Source organism: Fusarium vanettenii, assembly GCF_000151355.1.
Source record: "Fusarium vanettenii 77-13-4 chromosome 4 genomic scaffold NECHAsca_19_chr4_3_0, whole genome shotgun sequence".
NCBI lineage: Eukaryota > Fungi > Ascomycota > Sordariomycetes > Hypocreales > Nectriaceae > Fusarium > Fusarium vanettenii.
Genome location: NW_003315866.1, coordinates 727,232 through 743,031, shown reverse-complemented (window position 1 = coordinate 743,031; position 15,800 = coordinate 727,232). Strand labels below are relative to the sequence as shown.

General features: G+C 49.0%; 5 protein-coding genes across 5 annotated transcripts; 3 read left to right on the top strand and 2 right to left on the bottom strand.

The window, feature by feature from the left end:
* Positions 1–1,001: 1,001 nt before the first annotated feature.
* Positions 1,002–2,357, top strand: NECHADRAFT_39291 (uncharacterized protein; the record flags this gene model as incomplete). The annotated part of the gene is made up of 1 exon (XM_003045645.1): positions 1,002–2,357. The coding sequence occupies one exon, from the start codon at positions 1,002–1,004 to the stop codon at positions 2,355–2,357; it is 1,356 nt and encodes a 451-aa protein (XP_003045691.1).
* Positions 2,358–2,500: 143 nt separating this feature from the next.
* On the bottom strand, positions 2,501–3,880 carry NECHADRAFT_39412 (uncharacterized protein; the record flags this gene model as incomplete). Its single annotated transcript, XM_003045517.1, has 4 exons — positions 2,501–2,896; positions 3,045–3,071; positions 3,141–3,275; positions 3,374–3,880. 4 exons carry the CDS (start codon positions 3,878–3,880, stop codon positions 2,501–2,503), a joined length of 1,065 nt encoding a protein of 354 aa, XP_003045563.1.
* A 2,103-nt stretch (positions 3,881–5,983) lies between these two features.
* Positions 5,984–10,453, top strand: NECHADRAFT_39205 (carbohydrate esterase family 3; the record flags this gene model as incomplete). Its single annotated transcript, XM_003045644.1, has 1 exon — positions 5,984–10,453. The coding sequence occupies one exon, from the start codon at positions 5,984–5,986 to the stop codon at positions 10,451–10,453; it is 4,470 nt and encodes a 1,489-aa protein (XP_003045690.1).
* Positions 10,454–12,370: 1,917 nt separating this feature from the next.
* NECHADRAFT_79745 (uncharacterized protein) lies at positions 12,371–12,959 on the bottom strand (the record flags this gene model as incomplete). Its single annotated transcript, XM_003045516.1, has 2 exons — positions 12,371–12,510; positions 12,563–12,959. The coding sequence occupies 2 exons, from the start codon at positions 12,957–12,959 to the stop codon at positions 12,371–12,373; spliced, it is 537 nt and encodes a 178-aa protein (XP_003045562.1).
* A 977-nt stretch (positions 12,960–13,936) lies between these two features.
* On the top strand, positions 13,937–15,335 carry NECHADRAFT_106084 (uncharacterized protein; the record flags this gene model as incomplete). Its single annotated transcript, XM_003045643.1, has 10 exons — positions 13,937–14,021; positions 14,101–14,224; positions 14,275–14,362; positions 14,408–14,566; positions 14,648–14,708; positions 14,752–14,784; positions 14,821–14,822; positions 14,876–14,942; positions 14,972–14,997; positions 15,063–15,335. 10 exons carry the CDS (start codon positions 13,937–13,939, stop codon positions 15,333–15,335), a joined length of 918 nt encoding a protein of 305 aa, XP_003045689.1.
* Positions 15,336–15,800: the final 465 nt, after the last annotated feature.

The window sequence follows — 15,800 nt, the reverse complement described above, 5'->3', positions numbered from 1 at the left end:
CGTCAGGACCGCACCTTTGGACCTAGCACGCTTAATCAGGTTAGGGAGGCATATAGACTATACCAATAATATTAATTACCTCAGAATTACGCTAGTCCCGGTATTCTAGGCATATTATAGTTTAATTAGTAGATTTCCTCCTGCTAATAAAATCACTTGCTAGTTTTATTTAGTTATAAGACGGGCAATAGACTCCAAAATTAGATCCAAGGCTTAGATTACCCCTAGAATTAGAATCCATCCTTAGTCATATAATACATCGGGATTAATAATAGAAGAAAGGTTACTTAGCCAAGCAAATAAATAAATCACTAGGTAAATTTAGCGATAATAAATAAAGAAGTAAATAAAGAAGCAATAATAGATAGTAGCTAGAGGATACCTACCTTTTTTAGAGCTGCTAACTAATCTAGCCTTCTTTAGCGACCGGCAATATAAAATTTAGACCAATTAGATTCCGAGAAACTTATTTATCCCTATCTGCACTAAACCCTCATTATTCGGGAAAACTTATGGATTAATATAGAGTCAGCCTTCGGCTGAATGACTTAGAAGATGAATCTCGGCCATGTTCAGTGGCGCGATTTCATTGTGGCATATTTTGATAAGATGGTTGAGTTTAGCAAGTCCTGGACGAGCCTGCGCATTAGTAATCTTTAATTGACCTAATTATTTTATGTTTCTAGACGAGGTACCTTGCAGAAGATTGCCTAGGCCGAGTAGATGCAAGAGAAGTTGAATAGAGAGATAATTAGGGATTATGAGACTGGTCGGAAGATATTTAAAGTCAAGGAGAAGAGGAAAGAGGAAGAAGAAGAAGAGAAAAAGAAAGACGCCGGTCGCGATGCATGGGGAGACACGAAGCCCGAGCACCCATGTTCAAATCACGTGAAATATTGTGGCCTGTCGTTCCTCGAGGCACACACACATCCCCGCTCCTTGGTTAAACCTCCCTCATAAACCTCCTTTACTCAGCAAAGGCGACGATAACTCATATCGAGATGTGTTGGAACGCCCAGAATACGGCAGCATCTTTGGAGCTGCTGCCCCCCGAGATCTTGTTGCCAATCGTCACGAGCATCTCAGGCCTCGATACGCTCTGGGACTTACTAAGGGCATCGCCTCAAGTCTGGCGCCTCTTCCATAGCCATGCCCTTGCCATCACCGAAGGGATTCTTTCTGGACCGAACTCGATATTGCCACCAAAGGTCAAGGAACTCATCCGTGGAGTCATACTCGTGCGCTCTGAGGCCCTCCCTTTTCGCGATCTAGCCGAGTTCCAGGTTCAATTCTTACGCGGCGTAATTCCTTTCTTTCAACCGAATGACGCAACATTCGTCGCTCTTGGTCCTGAACTCCTATCCGAGACGACAGTGCCTGTGTCGGTGCTCCGATCAATCGTTGCAACAGCGCACCAAATCTCTGCCCTTTCGCAAGCATGTTTGGCGTCATACCTACGAAGGCTGAGAGACCCTAGCTTTAGGCCACTACATGCTTTTGATCCAAAGCCTTACTATACTCATGGCTATGGTCCTAATGATGACTGGGTCGCAGCCTGGGATCGCCAGTTTGTCGGCACACCCGCCAAGGTGGTTGACGCAGGGCAGCCGACCTGGGTAGAGGAGATGCGAGTCCTGCGTGCTATGTGGATTATACAGCTTGTGGGCGAAGTGCACCGTCTTGCTCACTACAAGAGGGACACAATGGGCTGGCCGGTTCATGATGTCGAGATGCTAAGCCACATGGATCCAGCGGACTTGGTCGATAGACCTGATGGTCCTCCCAACAAAGCCGAGGAGGTTAGGTCTGCGATGCACTACTTAGCGACGCTTGGAGACGCGACGATAGATGTCTACCACCGATTGCCCCGGCCACCGTCATATTCGGCAAGTACTAGGTGGATCACGGCACTGCCGAAGCGAAAAGAGGTAATCTGGAATGTCTGGGGTTATCGTCGAAATGGCGAAACCCACCCACTAAGGAACGGTTCTCCGATACCAGAGGGTGGCACACCGATTAAGCGGCCAAAGCTTAATGAACATTATCAGTGGGGCCAGACAGAGGAAGCACTGCAAAGAGAATCTTCTGGTATATCTATTTTTCGATCGCTCACCATTGGCGCTGCCAATGATTCGCCTATTCCAGGAGTCAAGTTCGACTCGTTCCGTCCACTGGGCGTCGCGTTTTGGGATCAGTGGAGGATGCATCTTTTAGGCCTGACCTTTGGGATCGCGGGAATGAATCATCCACCCGAGTTTTACTTCTTTGCATGGGAGAGTATCTTGCCTCCTGATGAGGTCGCAAGTCTGAAGGCTGAACTCCGGAAGCAAGGGCACACCCTTCACTCTAGTTCTTAGGTTACTATACCTCTGCCTAAATGTCTATATCCTATTTTATTCTAACGGCTGCAATTGATCTACTTGGTATCGTTATCACAACATCCTGCACTGAGGACTACGGCGTTTGATAAAAAAAAAGGCCAATAATTAGCAGAAGCTAACTAAACCTTGGTTATATGAAACAAAAGCATAACCTTCCTTGCTTCAAGGTCTTTGTCCACTGTAGTTCCTTCCACATCAAAGCCAATATTAGGAACAAATATATCAACCTTATTAATAACCCTAACCCCCAGTTTGTCTTTGTGATTAATCAACAAGTAGGCCGATCCTGCTCCGTTGGGGCTACCAAGTATAGCGTGGAATTCGTCTGGGTTGTCGTCGACGGTAAGGGTTATCCTTTCGTTCCACCGGCCGATCCTTGTTCCCTTGCCATCCTTGTCGTTCTTATTGAGAATGGCTTCGAATATCAATGATAGAGTGGTGTGGTTTGTAATCCAAGAGCGAATGATATACTTGAGAGTTGTGACATCCCCTTCTTGAAATTTACAGGTATTAAACTGCCATCATCCGAGTTAGAAGGTAAGAAGCTTATTGTGCGAAGGAAGGGCCAATGGAAGAAGTTTGCTGCGGAGAGAAGGGGAAGATGATAGAACGATAAGGGTAAAGAAGAAGAAGAAGACGCAAAGGAGCTTGGGGACAACTTACCCACTGTATCCACGCCATATCACTCCACTGAGGCTCGAAGTTAGCAGTTGTACGAGATAAAACTTTAGCTCCACGGGATCTAGACGCCTGGCTTACCTTTTTGATATGCGTCGTGAGAGAATTTGGGTTAATGAGATTCTGTTTCATAGCTTCAGCGACCCCGAGGTTCTTATCAGCAATGATCACGCCAGGATCTAAAATAAACGAGTTGGCAAAAGATGCCAACGAGGCCTATATATGATATTACTCTAGTTAGAATACTTCCTTCGTTGATATATCAGAGACTCAGGCCTGGTTTTTGACCTCATTACTGGGTGAGAATATCTTACCTGGCCTGGCTGGGAATTGAAGTTTGGCTCAGCATTGTCATCAACGAACCAGGTCGGATCATCGTAGATTTCCGTTGACTCTAGATGCTTCCAGGTATGATGGTGAAACTCTCTGGGGATGTTGAGTGCAGCCAAAGCTTCATTTAAGTAGCTTGCGAAGTAAACTTTTGAGTCCGCGTATTTCCAACCTTCTGTCTCCGGCAAAAGGTCTGTCTGTAGGTATATCGGCGACTCTAACGAAGCTCCCCCATTGGCAGCCTTAGCATCTGCCTTAGACATGCCCATTAGACAATGCAGTTTGGCTCCCTTCTCGCGGGCCGGCTCGTATAAGTCGGTGGCGCGCTTGGTAAGGTTATCAACCGCATCATGGTGATCTGTAGCAGAGGCTCGAGGATTCAGATGGGAACTATGGGGAAAGCCCACATAGGAGAGTAATAGAAGTGATAGAGAAAAAAAAGGAATAAGAGCAAAGGCTGCTCTCCACGAGAGTTGTCGTCTTGTGCCCATACTCATAAAAATGACCCTTTAAGGTAGTTGTAAATGGTAGAGAGAAAAGGGGAGAAGTTGGTGGACAGGTGGGAATGGGAAGAGATGAATTATTGCTGTATTAATGGTTAAAACAGAAGAGATTTGTGCTTAATTTAGAAGATCTTAATTTAGAAGGTCAAGGTCCTTTGCACCACCGCTTAGAGCCAGAAAGACGAGGCGACATGAAGACTAAGTTGGGGGTGGGTATTGCTAAGCCCCGAATACTGTTGGTTATACCTTGCTCCCCTGTAGCAGTCTGTAGTCTCTGACGAAAAGTCGGTGGCAGGCCTTTTTTGAGGATCCGTGATGATACGGTCTGTTGGTTGTGAGAGTGTTGGCAATCGTGATGATCGGCGTGCGATACTGAGCGTGCACAGCAAAACTCGAATTGGTGGATGCACGTTAAGCAATCGGACCTTGTAGCTACGTTTCGAGGCCTTGAATATCCCGTCCCCACACCAAACTCTGTCATTTCCTAGAACCAACAGCTTTCTAACAGCCAACGTGAAGGAAGCGGCGGGACTAGATCGAGGCAGTGTCGGGAGCGGCTAATGGTCACGGCAGTTATGAGGGATAGTGACTTCAATTAATAGCAGGTAGTGCTCTGCAATCTTATGAGAGGCTGCATAAAACCTCTTAGTTAAGACCGCAGAAGTTGGTCGAGCATATCCATTCAGCCCCCCCTTCTACGGAATTTTTCAAATCACATCTCGAGATATCCCTTTCCTACTCCCTATGGCGTGCTCCATGCTTCGAAGCATCATCAATTTGGTGATGGTGCTCGTGGCACTGATAGCGCCGCTCGCATCAGCGATTGTTGCCAAGCTCCATCATGAAGGATCTTGATGATACCTGCCCTTCTGGTGAATGCTGTTGGTAGCACCCCGGCCCTGAAACAAGAGTCGTTCACAAGCCATGTCGACCCTCGTATCTTTAATGATACGGTTTGTTGGTTGTTGGAGTCTTGGCAATGGTGGTTCCAATTTAAGCTGCCGAGTCGGCTCGTTGGGCCATCCCGTGGGCTCATGTCGGCAGTTACTAGTATGATTCTCACGCAATAGGTTAGCAAGGGGGTTACAGTCGAGGATTCTTCGGAACGGTTTGCATATTTTACCAACGACAGGGTGCCTGCGCCAAAGTTCCTGCATGGCTTTGCAGTAGGTGGCCCGTTTAATTAACTTTGTCCTTTGGCCCCCATTGCGCTATTTGCCGCGCGCCAAATACCTCAATGCGCCTAGCCACGTCTGTTTCTTCGCCATGATCAGCGCGCATCCCACTTGCGCCATGTTATTCCTCCTCAATTGGAAGGCAAATGTAGCAGCTTGCTCAAGGGCTCGAAGGGGCAGTGGGGGGAGGCCTCTGATCAACCAAACGGAAATGCAAATATAGCAGCAAGACAAGTACCTGGCTACCACTTATTGCCCTCTCTCTCATGTATATACGCTGCATTTTGACCCGGCACAGTTGATAAAGCTAGTCATCACCATCTCATGACGAGCCGTGACATCTCAAAGCCCCACTGCACCGTTGTCTCCTGCGGAGCCTGAGCTATTTTACAACCAACAGCGCCGGCCTTCGGACCCGAAGACGTTCCCGAATCCTCCTGCATGTTATCCTTCAACCAACACAACAGAACCAACAGCCCTCCAGGGCACAGCCGACCCAACTAATGAGACACACTTGCCTATTATTGGAGCAAGAATCCAAAATGATAGCAGAAAAACCACACCCTTCATCATTCCGTAGTGGAAGGGAAGGACCGATTTCAACCTTGCTGGTTTCTTTCTGCCCCGTTGCATAGCCTACTGAGGGTGCATTAGTATCCTAGAACCAACAGCTACCAACACGAAGGAGGCGAGGCTAGAGGTAGGCGGTGTTGAGGAATGTTTGGGGGCCATGATAGTGGCGATGCCAAGTTCGAATAACCAAAGGTGCTCTGCAGTCTCATGACAGGTGGGCATAAAGACCCTCGGGGAAACCGTAGAAGCTGGTCAAGCACCGCCATTCTTACCCCCCCTTCTCAAACTATCTTAAGTTACGTCCCAAGATATTATTTCTCTACTGTTGATATTACCATTCCCTATGACATGCTCCACGCTTCGGGGCGCCATCACGTTGGTGATGGTGCTCGTGGCACTGATAGCGCCGCTTGCATCAGGGCTTCCGAGCCTCCGTATCATGCCTCTCGGAGACTCAATCACCAAAGGCAACGGCTCTAAAGACCAAACGGGCTACCGAAAGCGTCTTCGTGAGATGCTTATCGGCCGAGGTACTTCGGTCGATATGGTTGGCAGCCTGAAGCACCCCCCCACTGGCATGGCGGACAACGACCACGAAGGCCACAGTGGGAAAGTCCTCGCAGATATCAACACGTATTGGAAACTTTCAATTGCTGCTCGCCCCAACGTGGTTCTCTTGCATGCTGGCACGAACAACATGGACCTGGAAGAGGATCTCCAAGGCTCTCCTGATATGCTCGCGACCATCATCGATGGCCTCTTTGCGAACGCCCCAGACGTCACTGTTCTTGTTGCTCCAGTCATCTGGGCCAACAAGCCTAGAATGCAACAAAACACTGATCGCTTCAACCCGGAGGTCATTTCTATTATTGAGAAGAGACAAAAGGATGGCAAGCACATCCTTGAGGTCCCAATCGACATCACGGTGGCTGATCTTTGGGACGAGAAACACCCAAATGACAGCGGCTACAAGAAGATGGCCGACGCTTGGCTAAAGGCAATCTTGGAAGCCGACGAACGAGGCTGGTTAAAGAACCCTGTCCAGAGGGATGCCGCCGGCCTACCAGGTGTCGGCCTCGGCGTCGGAGGAGGGAGTGGTGGGGCTCAAGAGGAGATTGAGGGCAGAATCTGGAAGAAGCAGGGAACTGTCTTCGAAGGCTTCCGCACCTGGGAACCAGTTGGCACCATTCGTGGGGCTGTCGAGGACGGCAGCCGCGATAAGGTGATTCTGGCCGACCTCAACGGCGATGGCATCGCTGACTACGTCGTCGCCGACAGCGATGGCACAATGCGAGCCTGGATCAACGGCGGCAAGCCCAACGACTGGGCGAGTATCGGCAAGATTAACCCAGACTGGAAGTCCATCAAGGGCAACATGATCCGCCTTGCAGATGTCGACAACGACGGCAAGGCTGACCTCATTGCCATATATGAGGGTGGCGCGGCCAAGGTCTGGAAGAACGTCGACAACGGAAAGAAGTTTGAATCCCTTGATTCCAAGTGGGCAACTGGCCTCGAATCGAGGGACAAGGTCTACTTCGAAGACATTGATGGTGATGGGTACGCTGACTATGTTATCGTCTATGGTGGCGGCGCTGTCAAGTGGGCACGCAACACACACAACAACGGAAAGGACAGCAATAAGAAGAACTGGGAGACCGAGGTCACCATTGCTCCTGGTCCTGCCGGTATACCTGCCAACTCGGCAAGGGTACGAGACATTGATGGTGACGGAAAGGCTGGCAAGTCCTTCACGGTTCTTTTACCTTGGCTTGAAACTAACCTTGCTGCAGACTATCTAGTCGTCTATGATGGTGGTGCCGTCAAGGCGTTCCGTAACACCCTGAATGAGGGTGGCCGCAATTGGGACGACTTGGGTACTATTGCACCCGGCATATCGGGTGTCACGGGCGATATGATACGGTTCGCAGACATGGATGGCGACGGCCTGGCTGATTTCCTTGCTATTGCCGACGACGGAAGCATCCGCATGTGGAAGAACCTTGGCATCACTGGCACTAAGGGCTCGAGCCTTCGCTTAGCCGACCTGACGGGTAATGGCCTGGACGACTTGATCTCGGTCGATGCCAAAGGCCGGGCTCGTGCTTGGCTCAACAAGGGTGTCGACCAGTGGGAGTCGATCGGCGAGATCGCGCCCGGCCTTGATGAAGATCTCTCGGACTCACGCATCGAGTTTGCCGATGTCAACGGCGATAAGCGCGCTGACTACCTGGTCATCTACGGTGGCGGGGCTGTCAAGGCGTATATCAATAACGGAAACCTCCCCAACCCAGGAGATCGGCGGATCTGGCAGGACGGCGTCGTCATCGCACCGGGCGTTGGAGAGCCTGGCAGCAAGGTCAGGTTCGCAGATCTCGACGGGGACGGCTATGATGACTTCCTCATCCTGTACGACGGAGGAGCAGTCAAATACTGGCAGAATAACAAGAACATCCCCCCTAGGGATGGTGGTCGCATCTGGAAGGAGGGCATCGTCGTGGCCACCGGCGTCGGCGAGCCAGGCAGCAAGATCAGGTTCGCCGACCTCACGGGAGACGGCAAGGCGGACTATATCGTCCAGTACGAGGGAGGCGCCGCGAAAGGCTACCGCAACAATGGCAAGATCCCTATCGGCGAGGGCCGCAAGTGGAATGATATGGGCACCATTGCTGGTGGCGTCAGCCCCCAGGGCCCTGTTCAATATGCAGATATCAACGGCGATGGAAAGGCCGATTACCTTGTTGTCTTTCACGGGGGCGCCATCAACGCATACATCAATGACCATGACTGGAAGCCCAAACTACCAGAGAAACCCGACCAGCCTATCCCTGGCGAGCCGGGCGATGGTGATGGTGACGGCAATGATGGTAGCGGCAACGAAGGCGGCAACGAAGGTGGCGACGGAGACGGCGACATTGTATACATTGACCCCAAAATCTGGAGCTCCGAGAAACCGACAGCAGGGTGCCAGCCGCCCTGTACTCTCGTCCTACCACCATGGCCGCTCTCCTCCAAGACTACAATCAGCTTTCCCGTCATCACCGAGACCATCCAGGAGACATGGCCTGAAACTACTGACGGCGTGACTAAATATCGCACAACAACAATCACCGTTCGCATAACGCTCCCGCCTCTTATAACATCTGAGATTGAGGTATCCAACATTGTTCTGACAGCATCTACCTCCAAGTCTGTCCCTGTACGAGGCAGTGTCATTCCGTCGCCCGTCACATTGACTGAACCCACTCACGACATCACTTACACGTACAAGCCGGGACCGTTTCCGACTGGCACCAACGATGATAACAATGATGATGACGATATTGATATCGGGCCTCCACCAGGTATTGCTCCGGGCATTATCATCACTCCTGGGCCACCTGGGCCTGTCTGCAAATCTGGCTGCGGCAATCTCTGTCTCTTTGGTTGTAGTCCAGGTGGAGGCGGCGGCGGTGGAGGCGGAGGCTCCATCGGTTGCATTGGAGGCGGGTGTCCTGGACCAGGGGGAAACTGTGTTGGTGCAGGATGCGAAGAGAGAAATGAGGAAGAAGGAGAAGATGACGATGATGACGATGATGACGATGACGATGACGATGACGAAGAAGAAGACTGTGCGACGGAGACCAACACCGAGTGCCATCAAGTCTGTACGACGAAGCCGTGCGCCACTGTCTGCAACACATATATTGGCTGTGACTGCACCACCTCTTCAGTAACAGACTACTGGGTATCGTGTAAATCCTCCTCATGTACCACCACCTCGACCGAGATCATCACTGGCTGCTTCCTGACTGCAACGGCTACAACAACGGGCTCATCCTGTCCACTCATCACGGTCGACCCCCGGAAGGACGACCTCGGCGATGACGATAGCGGGCATGGCAAGTTAGGCAAGGCCTACGAGACCACCTTCTCTCCAACCGTCATTGTCAGTTCAACACCATACCCCGTCAATGACGGCTATGTGACGGTTGATAAGACGGCCTACCCCATTCCCAACGTGAAGTCGGCGACCAAGACCAAGATGCGAGGAACCTCGGCTATCATTCTTCCTTCTCATATCGGCACTACCATCTCTATCACTTTGACAGATATCAAAATCATTACCACCTCGTACCCAAAGGCCACGACAACGGTCGGCAAGTCAACCACCACCACCAAGACAACAGCGACTGCCATATCATACCCTACAAACACGGCCATCAACGAGGGTGAAGGCTACTGCTTCGCCGATCGCTCCGGCTATGTCGAGTTCACCATTGAAGAGGCGCAGCAGGTCATCGAGTCGTTCTGCTCGTCCAACTACGTGCTCGACCCCAACAACGCGGTGGGCCAGAACATCGCGCTCGAGGAGGACGGCTACATGGTCATAGTGTCGGCGGAATGGGCGCCCGATCAGAGCGGGTGTGGAACCAAGGAGCCTTTCCCCTTCGCCGAAGATGACTTCAACTTCGACCTCTGCCTGGCTGGCTGGGATACTGCCTTCTTCTGCGAGGACCAGGAGGCGGACGTGGAGTCTAGCTACGGAGGGGCATACGTTCTTGATCCTCCCGAGACGGGCGGCTGCATTCTTCTGAGCCTAGGTGCGTATGATACTTCTACCATGAGACTCATGGCTCGCCCGAAGGGTGCGCAACCGCTGGTGCCGCCTGCGATGAATACGACACATATGGGTGACGAGCCCAAGTGGGTTCCAAGCAACAAGCCTGGTGTTCCCAAAGTATGGCCTGCTTCCGAGGGTTCGTTGTCCAGACAACGCAAGTTGTTTAACCCAGCAAAAGGCAGCCAGACAGCAAGCCTCCTTTCAGATTAACACATTTCCATAGTTTTGAATAGGTCAAATAGCCTGTAATTTGCCTAGGCTTAGCGATGAATGTACATGGTTCGGCTTCCGTGACTATACGTACATTATCTGGGGCCACTGTGTTAGCATCGGGTCATGATGTTATGATGTTATGATGTGTTGAAGATCTGTTCTTTATTATAGTTGCAGCCCGGTCTTCGATAGGTTAACTGAGCCCGAAGATCGTACACTATCTGGATACTTCCTTAGCTGCAGATGCAGGTTTACTAGATATTGAACACCTCCTTCTTATGCGCCTTGATCTACGCAAAAAGCTTAATCAGATCCCTTACTCAAGAATTAAAGACCGAAACGGGGCCCGTTTCCGCTTTTGAACCAACCATGCCTCTCGATCATCACAGGGGTCATCCCATATGCCTATATCACCTATACTTTACAGAAGAAATCAGTCAGCTAACTTACAGCATGGATCTAACGCATCAAGAAATCCAACTTAGCCTTGCCCAGTATTCCAGGTTGGAAAAGCTTCATCTCCACTTTAACCTACCAGAGCTCTTACTTAGATATTGTATATTTAGACTTGGTTGTATGAATCTCAGCTCTATCTTTCCCACCGCAGTTTTCACTAGACCGTCCATTGCATGCTACATTGCATTCCGCCATACTGGTCTTGGTAGCCCCTGGAACCATTTCCTTACCACAAGTGCAGATTGAGCCTTCACTCAGAGAAAAGAAGTCGGCTTTCATAGTGACAGTGCACGTACTTGCGCACTTTTCCACAGTCATCTCCTTCAAATTGACATTGTCGCCACCTGCAATGCCATGTATTAATTCCTTGTTACCATCTTTGATGAAGCAACCAAGACTAGCGTACTCGACACGTAGCAGTTCTTCCATGCCAAAGACTTCAACGGCATCTTTGCCACCGCAAACATTCGTATTATTGCCGTTGCAGTGAATATTGCAGTTGGAATCGTCTATGCGCTGACTATCTATACGCAGGCGAGAGTCGCATAGACACGAATCGCCGTTCTGCAGTCCGAATGCGTACAGAGACTAAGAGAAATAGTAGGATTGGCAGGCAATAATAGACATGGGTTTGACGTATCTCACTTCATTAAGCGTCAAAACAGTAAGATTAATAGTATCTGCCTCGCGGGCATAGCATCCGAAGCGCCAATGCGGAGGAATTTCCCATTGGTTTAAGAAAGCCTGCTTAGTTAGTCCGATACAATAGGTCCATCCTAGGATAAGATCCGTGGTGCACTTATCTGCCGAAATAGATAGATTGGCATCGGTAAAGAGGGGAAGGCTAATATGGTGCTAGACTAGAACTATAGCATAGTCATCTCCCTTTTGAACTATATACCAACGTCTATACTCTTTAGTCGTCTTTTTAGCTAGACTGGCACCCTTAGGAGGTAGAATAGCCTTTTTAGTATACTTAGAGTATACTAGGTCTGAACTCGTGTTATTAACGTCGTGCTCGTACTTGCTACTAGGCGGAGTTATGTAAATAATGCTACCGAGGGTCTCTTAGGCAGACCTAATATTACCGCAAGACTTATATATCTAAGGGTTCAGAAAACGAATATCGGCTAGGTAAAGGCCTATAGCGGCGAAGATAGATAAGCAGCTATCGCCTGCCTAGAGTTTATATATCTTATATTAGAGCGGTAGATAGATTAATATATCTTAGACTATATCGTTGCAATTAAGAATATTAGGGTTGCCGATAAAGATAGCTACTAAAGAGATGCTATACTTAACGGCCAATAAGTCGCAAGTGTCGCCAGGTTGAACGGTGTGCTTAACGTCGGAAAGACAGAAGACGGGCTCAGGCGATTCAGAAGGGAAAGGAGAGTCTTTGGCAGTAGTTGGCTAATTTGATAGAGAGTATCTTAAAATGGCTGCCTTGAGAGTATCTTAGTAGAAGAGCTCCCTTTTGTAGTATGAGTAAGGACTAGCCTGTATTATCTTCAGCCGGCCGACGTAACAGTCAGAACAGAGTTCGCTGTTTGGCATCTTCTCAATGGTATCAGTATCACTAAAGTTAAGGATAACGTCTACTACGCGTTAGAAGAGAAGCAGAGATATTCAAATGTCAAGATTGCTCACCGTTACAGTTCTTTCCAGTCTTCTTATCAGTTTGACATATCTCGTTGATACCATATGAGATAAAAGACCCCATAACACCGGCAGGGGCGCCATTTGCCCACTTAGAATCACCGCAGTAGGTATCGACGGCTAACCGCCAATCCAAAATGGCTCGCGCGCAGCCTACGTCGCAGACAGAGTTGACATCAACATCGATAGGGAGAATTCCATGATATAAAGCCCTTGTCCATTCGCTTGTGGCGTCATCGCATCGTACAAGAGCTATGAGCGCGTTTCGGCAGGCCTCGGAGAAGTCATCGATACCAATTGTATTCTCCGAATGGATCTTGTAGCCTGGAAAGGTCCGTCGACCCGTGGCAAAGACCGACAGGGTCATCAAGAAGGATCGCAACCACATCTTGAGACGATGGTGCTCGCCAAACAATGACTATTATTCAGCGATGTACAAGTCAAAGGAATGGACTCGGAGAGTAAGAGTAATGTGGTCGACTTGAGGGAGAACCAAGATCAAAGAAGGTAACCCCCAAGTACGTATACGGCACGACCGGAGTGTCGGAGCTCGGAAATCTCAGGCTAATTACTGAAAATGTCTCGTCACACGGAGTCATATCACATCATGTCACCGGGCGACTTTACAAAAGGCCCAAGTGGACCGTCTACTTTCCAGAGTCTCGCTTCACATACGGTTCAGATAGAATATGGGCCTGGACCCTCGGAATATGGTCCGTTCTGACCGTGCACAACCAACAAAAGTGGGTGAGCTCAACCCTTTGGACCCTCGAAGCGAGAGTCGAGTAACCGAATAAGGATGCCGAGGCTAAGCAATTTCGAACAACCAACACAGCTGTTCAGCGGCCCACATTATAGAGATAAATGACCCTATCGCGACATCCGGGAGCCTTGCAATTATACAATTAAGCGTCCACAAACGGCCCGGGTCTTGGCAAAGAGTGCCCTTATCGAGTCGGAACGTCAAGCGAGATATAATGATGTGACAACAAGGTGGGCCATGTTGCCGAGCTGCCTAAGAGTTAAAATTTCGGAACATGGGACAACTCCGTCGATGATTTCCATGTGAACAAAGTAAAGTACGTACCCTCTTTCGGTCCTCCAAGTCCTCCAAGACGTTTTCTCAACTTCCCATCCATCCTTTCTCTCTTGTTTCCACCCACACTCTCTATTGCACGGTCAGCCTAACTATCTCTTTGATGAACATGTCATTCGCCAAGGGCCGTTTCTGGTCTTTCTTATTACTGTTTCTTATTATTTAACTTCTCTCTGTCGCTATATATGCAGCTAAGTGCAGCAAGACCAAGCTATGTGCAGCTAGTTGTTGCAGCAGTGCAGGTTACTATGGTACTACTATAGATCATTATGGCAAAAGATATCAGAGTACTTGCGATTTTAAGCTCAAATGCGATAAGAACAACCCGTGCAAGGGTAATGCATGCTATTCCAAGTATGGCCACTGTGGACTAGGACTAGACTATAAGTTGCATTTAGTGTTACAATATAGTTAAGATATTGACTTTTGGCAGTTTGCAGCAAGGATAACTATGTTGCTGGGTGCGACGCAAAGGCCGAGTATGATCCTAGTGGCTTTAGGTCTAGCTTCGCCAACTATACCAAGTGCCCACTCAACGTCTATTATTCTAAGTATAGGTAAGCATTCATAGCCGCGTAAACCTCTCTCCCTAGACTAACAAGTATAGCTACTATGGGACGACTAAGGATTTCTGCGGCAAGAAGACTATGAACCGTCTATCTTGCTCCTCCAAGAGTAGCCCAATAAGACGAGTAGTGGGCTATATCGAAGGATAGGCTTCTACTAGGCCCTATGATAAGTTCAGGCCCTCAAATATCCCAGATAGCATCTATACCCATATCAATTTTGCTTTCGCAAGTATTAATCCAAAGACCTTTCAAATCATTCTAATATCTAGCAACGACCCGGCGCTTTACCGCGAGTTAATACGCAAGAAAGAGATTAATCCTAATTTAAAGGTCTTTATCGCCATTGGCGGCTAGGCCTTTAATAACCCCGGCCCCACCATCATAACCTTCTCTGGCATTGCTCGGTCCGAGGCCAACCAGAGGACTTTCATTAAGTCTCTCATATTATTCATAGCCACTTATGGCTTTAACGGTATCGACATTAACTAGGAGTATCTAGTTAATAATAATCATAGAGGACGAGAAGAGGATTATAACAATCTTCCTAAGTTCTTAAGAAACATTAAGAGCGCATTAAAGCAAAGCGGTGAGAGAAAGGGCCTTAATATCGCTATCCCTGCTTCTTATTAGTTCCTTTAGCACTTTAATCTCGAAAAGATATCTAAGTATATTGACTACTTCAATTTCATAATATATAATTTCCACGGTAAGCTTTAGATCTATATTGCAGAGAAGTGCCATTACTGACTATCTCTTCGCAGGTTCTTAGAAAACTCCTAAGTCATGGCCCGGTAACCATCTCAACTCTCACACCAATTTAACTAAGATAAAGGACGCTTTTGATCTACTCTGGCGGAATAAGATCGATCCTAATCAAGTCAACATAGGACTCGCATTCTATGCATATACTTTTTCTATCTCCAACCCTGGCTGCATGTCTCCTGGCTGTCTGTTTGATGCCGGCGGCTCTGCAGAGCCCTACACCAACGCTGTTGGTGTCATGTCCAACCCTGAGATCATGGGCAAGTTGGTTCGCAAGAGTCAAGGCGAGCTAGACAAGACTGCTGCCAGCAAGATTCTCAAATTTGGCCATACATAGCTGACCTACGACGATGTCGATACCTAGAAGCTCAAGCTGGACTTTGCTCGCAGCCAGTGTCTTGGTGGCGCTATGGTCTAGGCCATCAGCCAGGATACTTCTGAGGGCAAGTTCTCAAAGCAACTGCAGATTGCTACAGGCTATAAGTCTCGTGCTGTGACAACATTCAACAGCAGTGTTTCTCTTGGTGGTAATGTGTTCATGGAGTTGTAGTAGCGCCCAAGTCTGCTATGATAGTGGGAAGAAAGGAACGAGGCCCCTTTGCGAAAACATCGGAGAAGCGACCGAGCCGCACTTTACGAACTAGGGTTAGTCGGAAGATCTCAACCTCGGTCTCACCGATATTACCTCGGAGGGGCAGTGTAGTAGTGACTGTCCATCTGGCAATATCAAGGCGGCCTTGAACACGAAGAACAACTGGCGTGGGAAGGGCACTTCGGCCTACTGTGGCGACGTTGGAGCGTC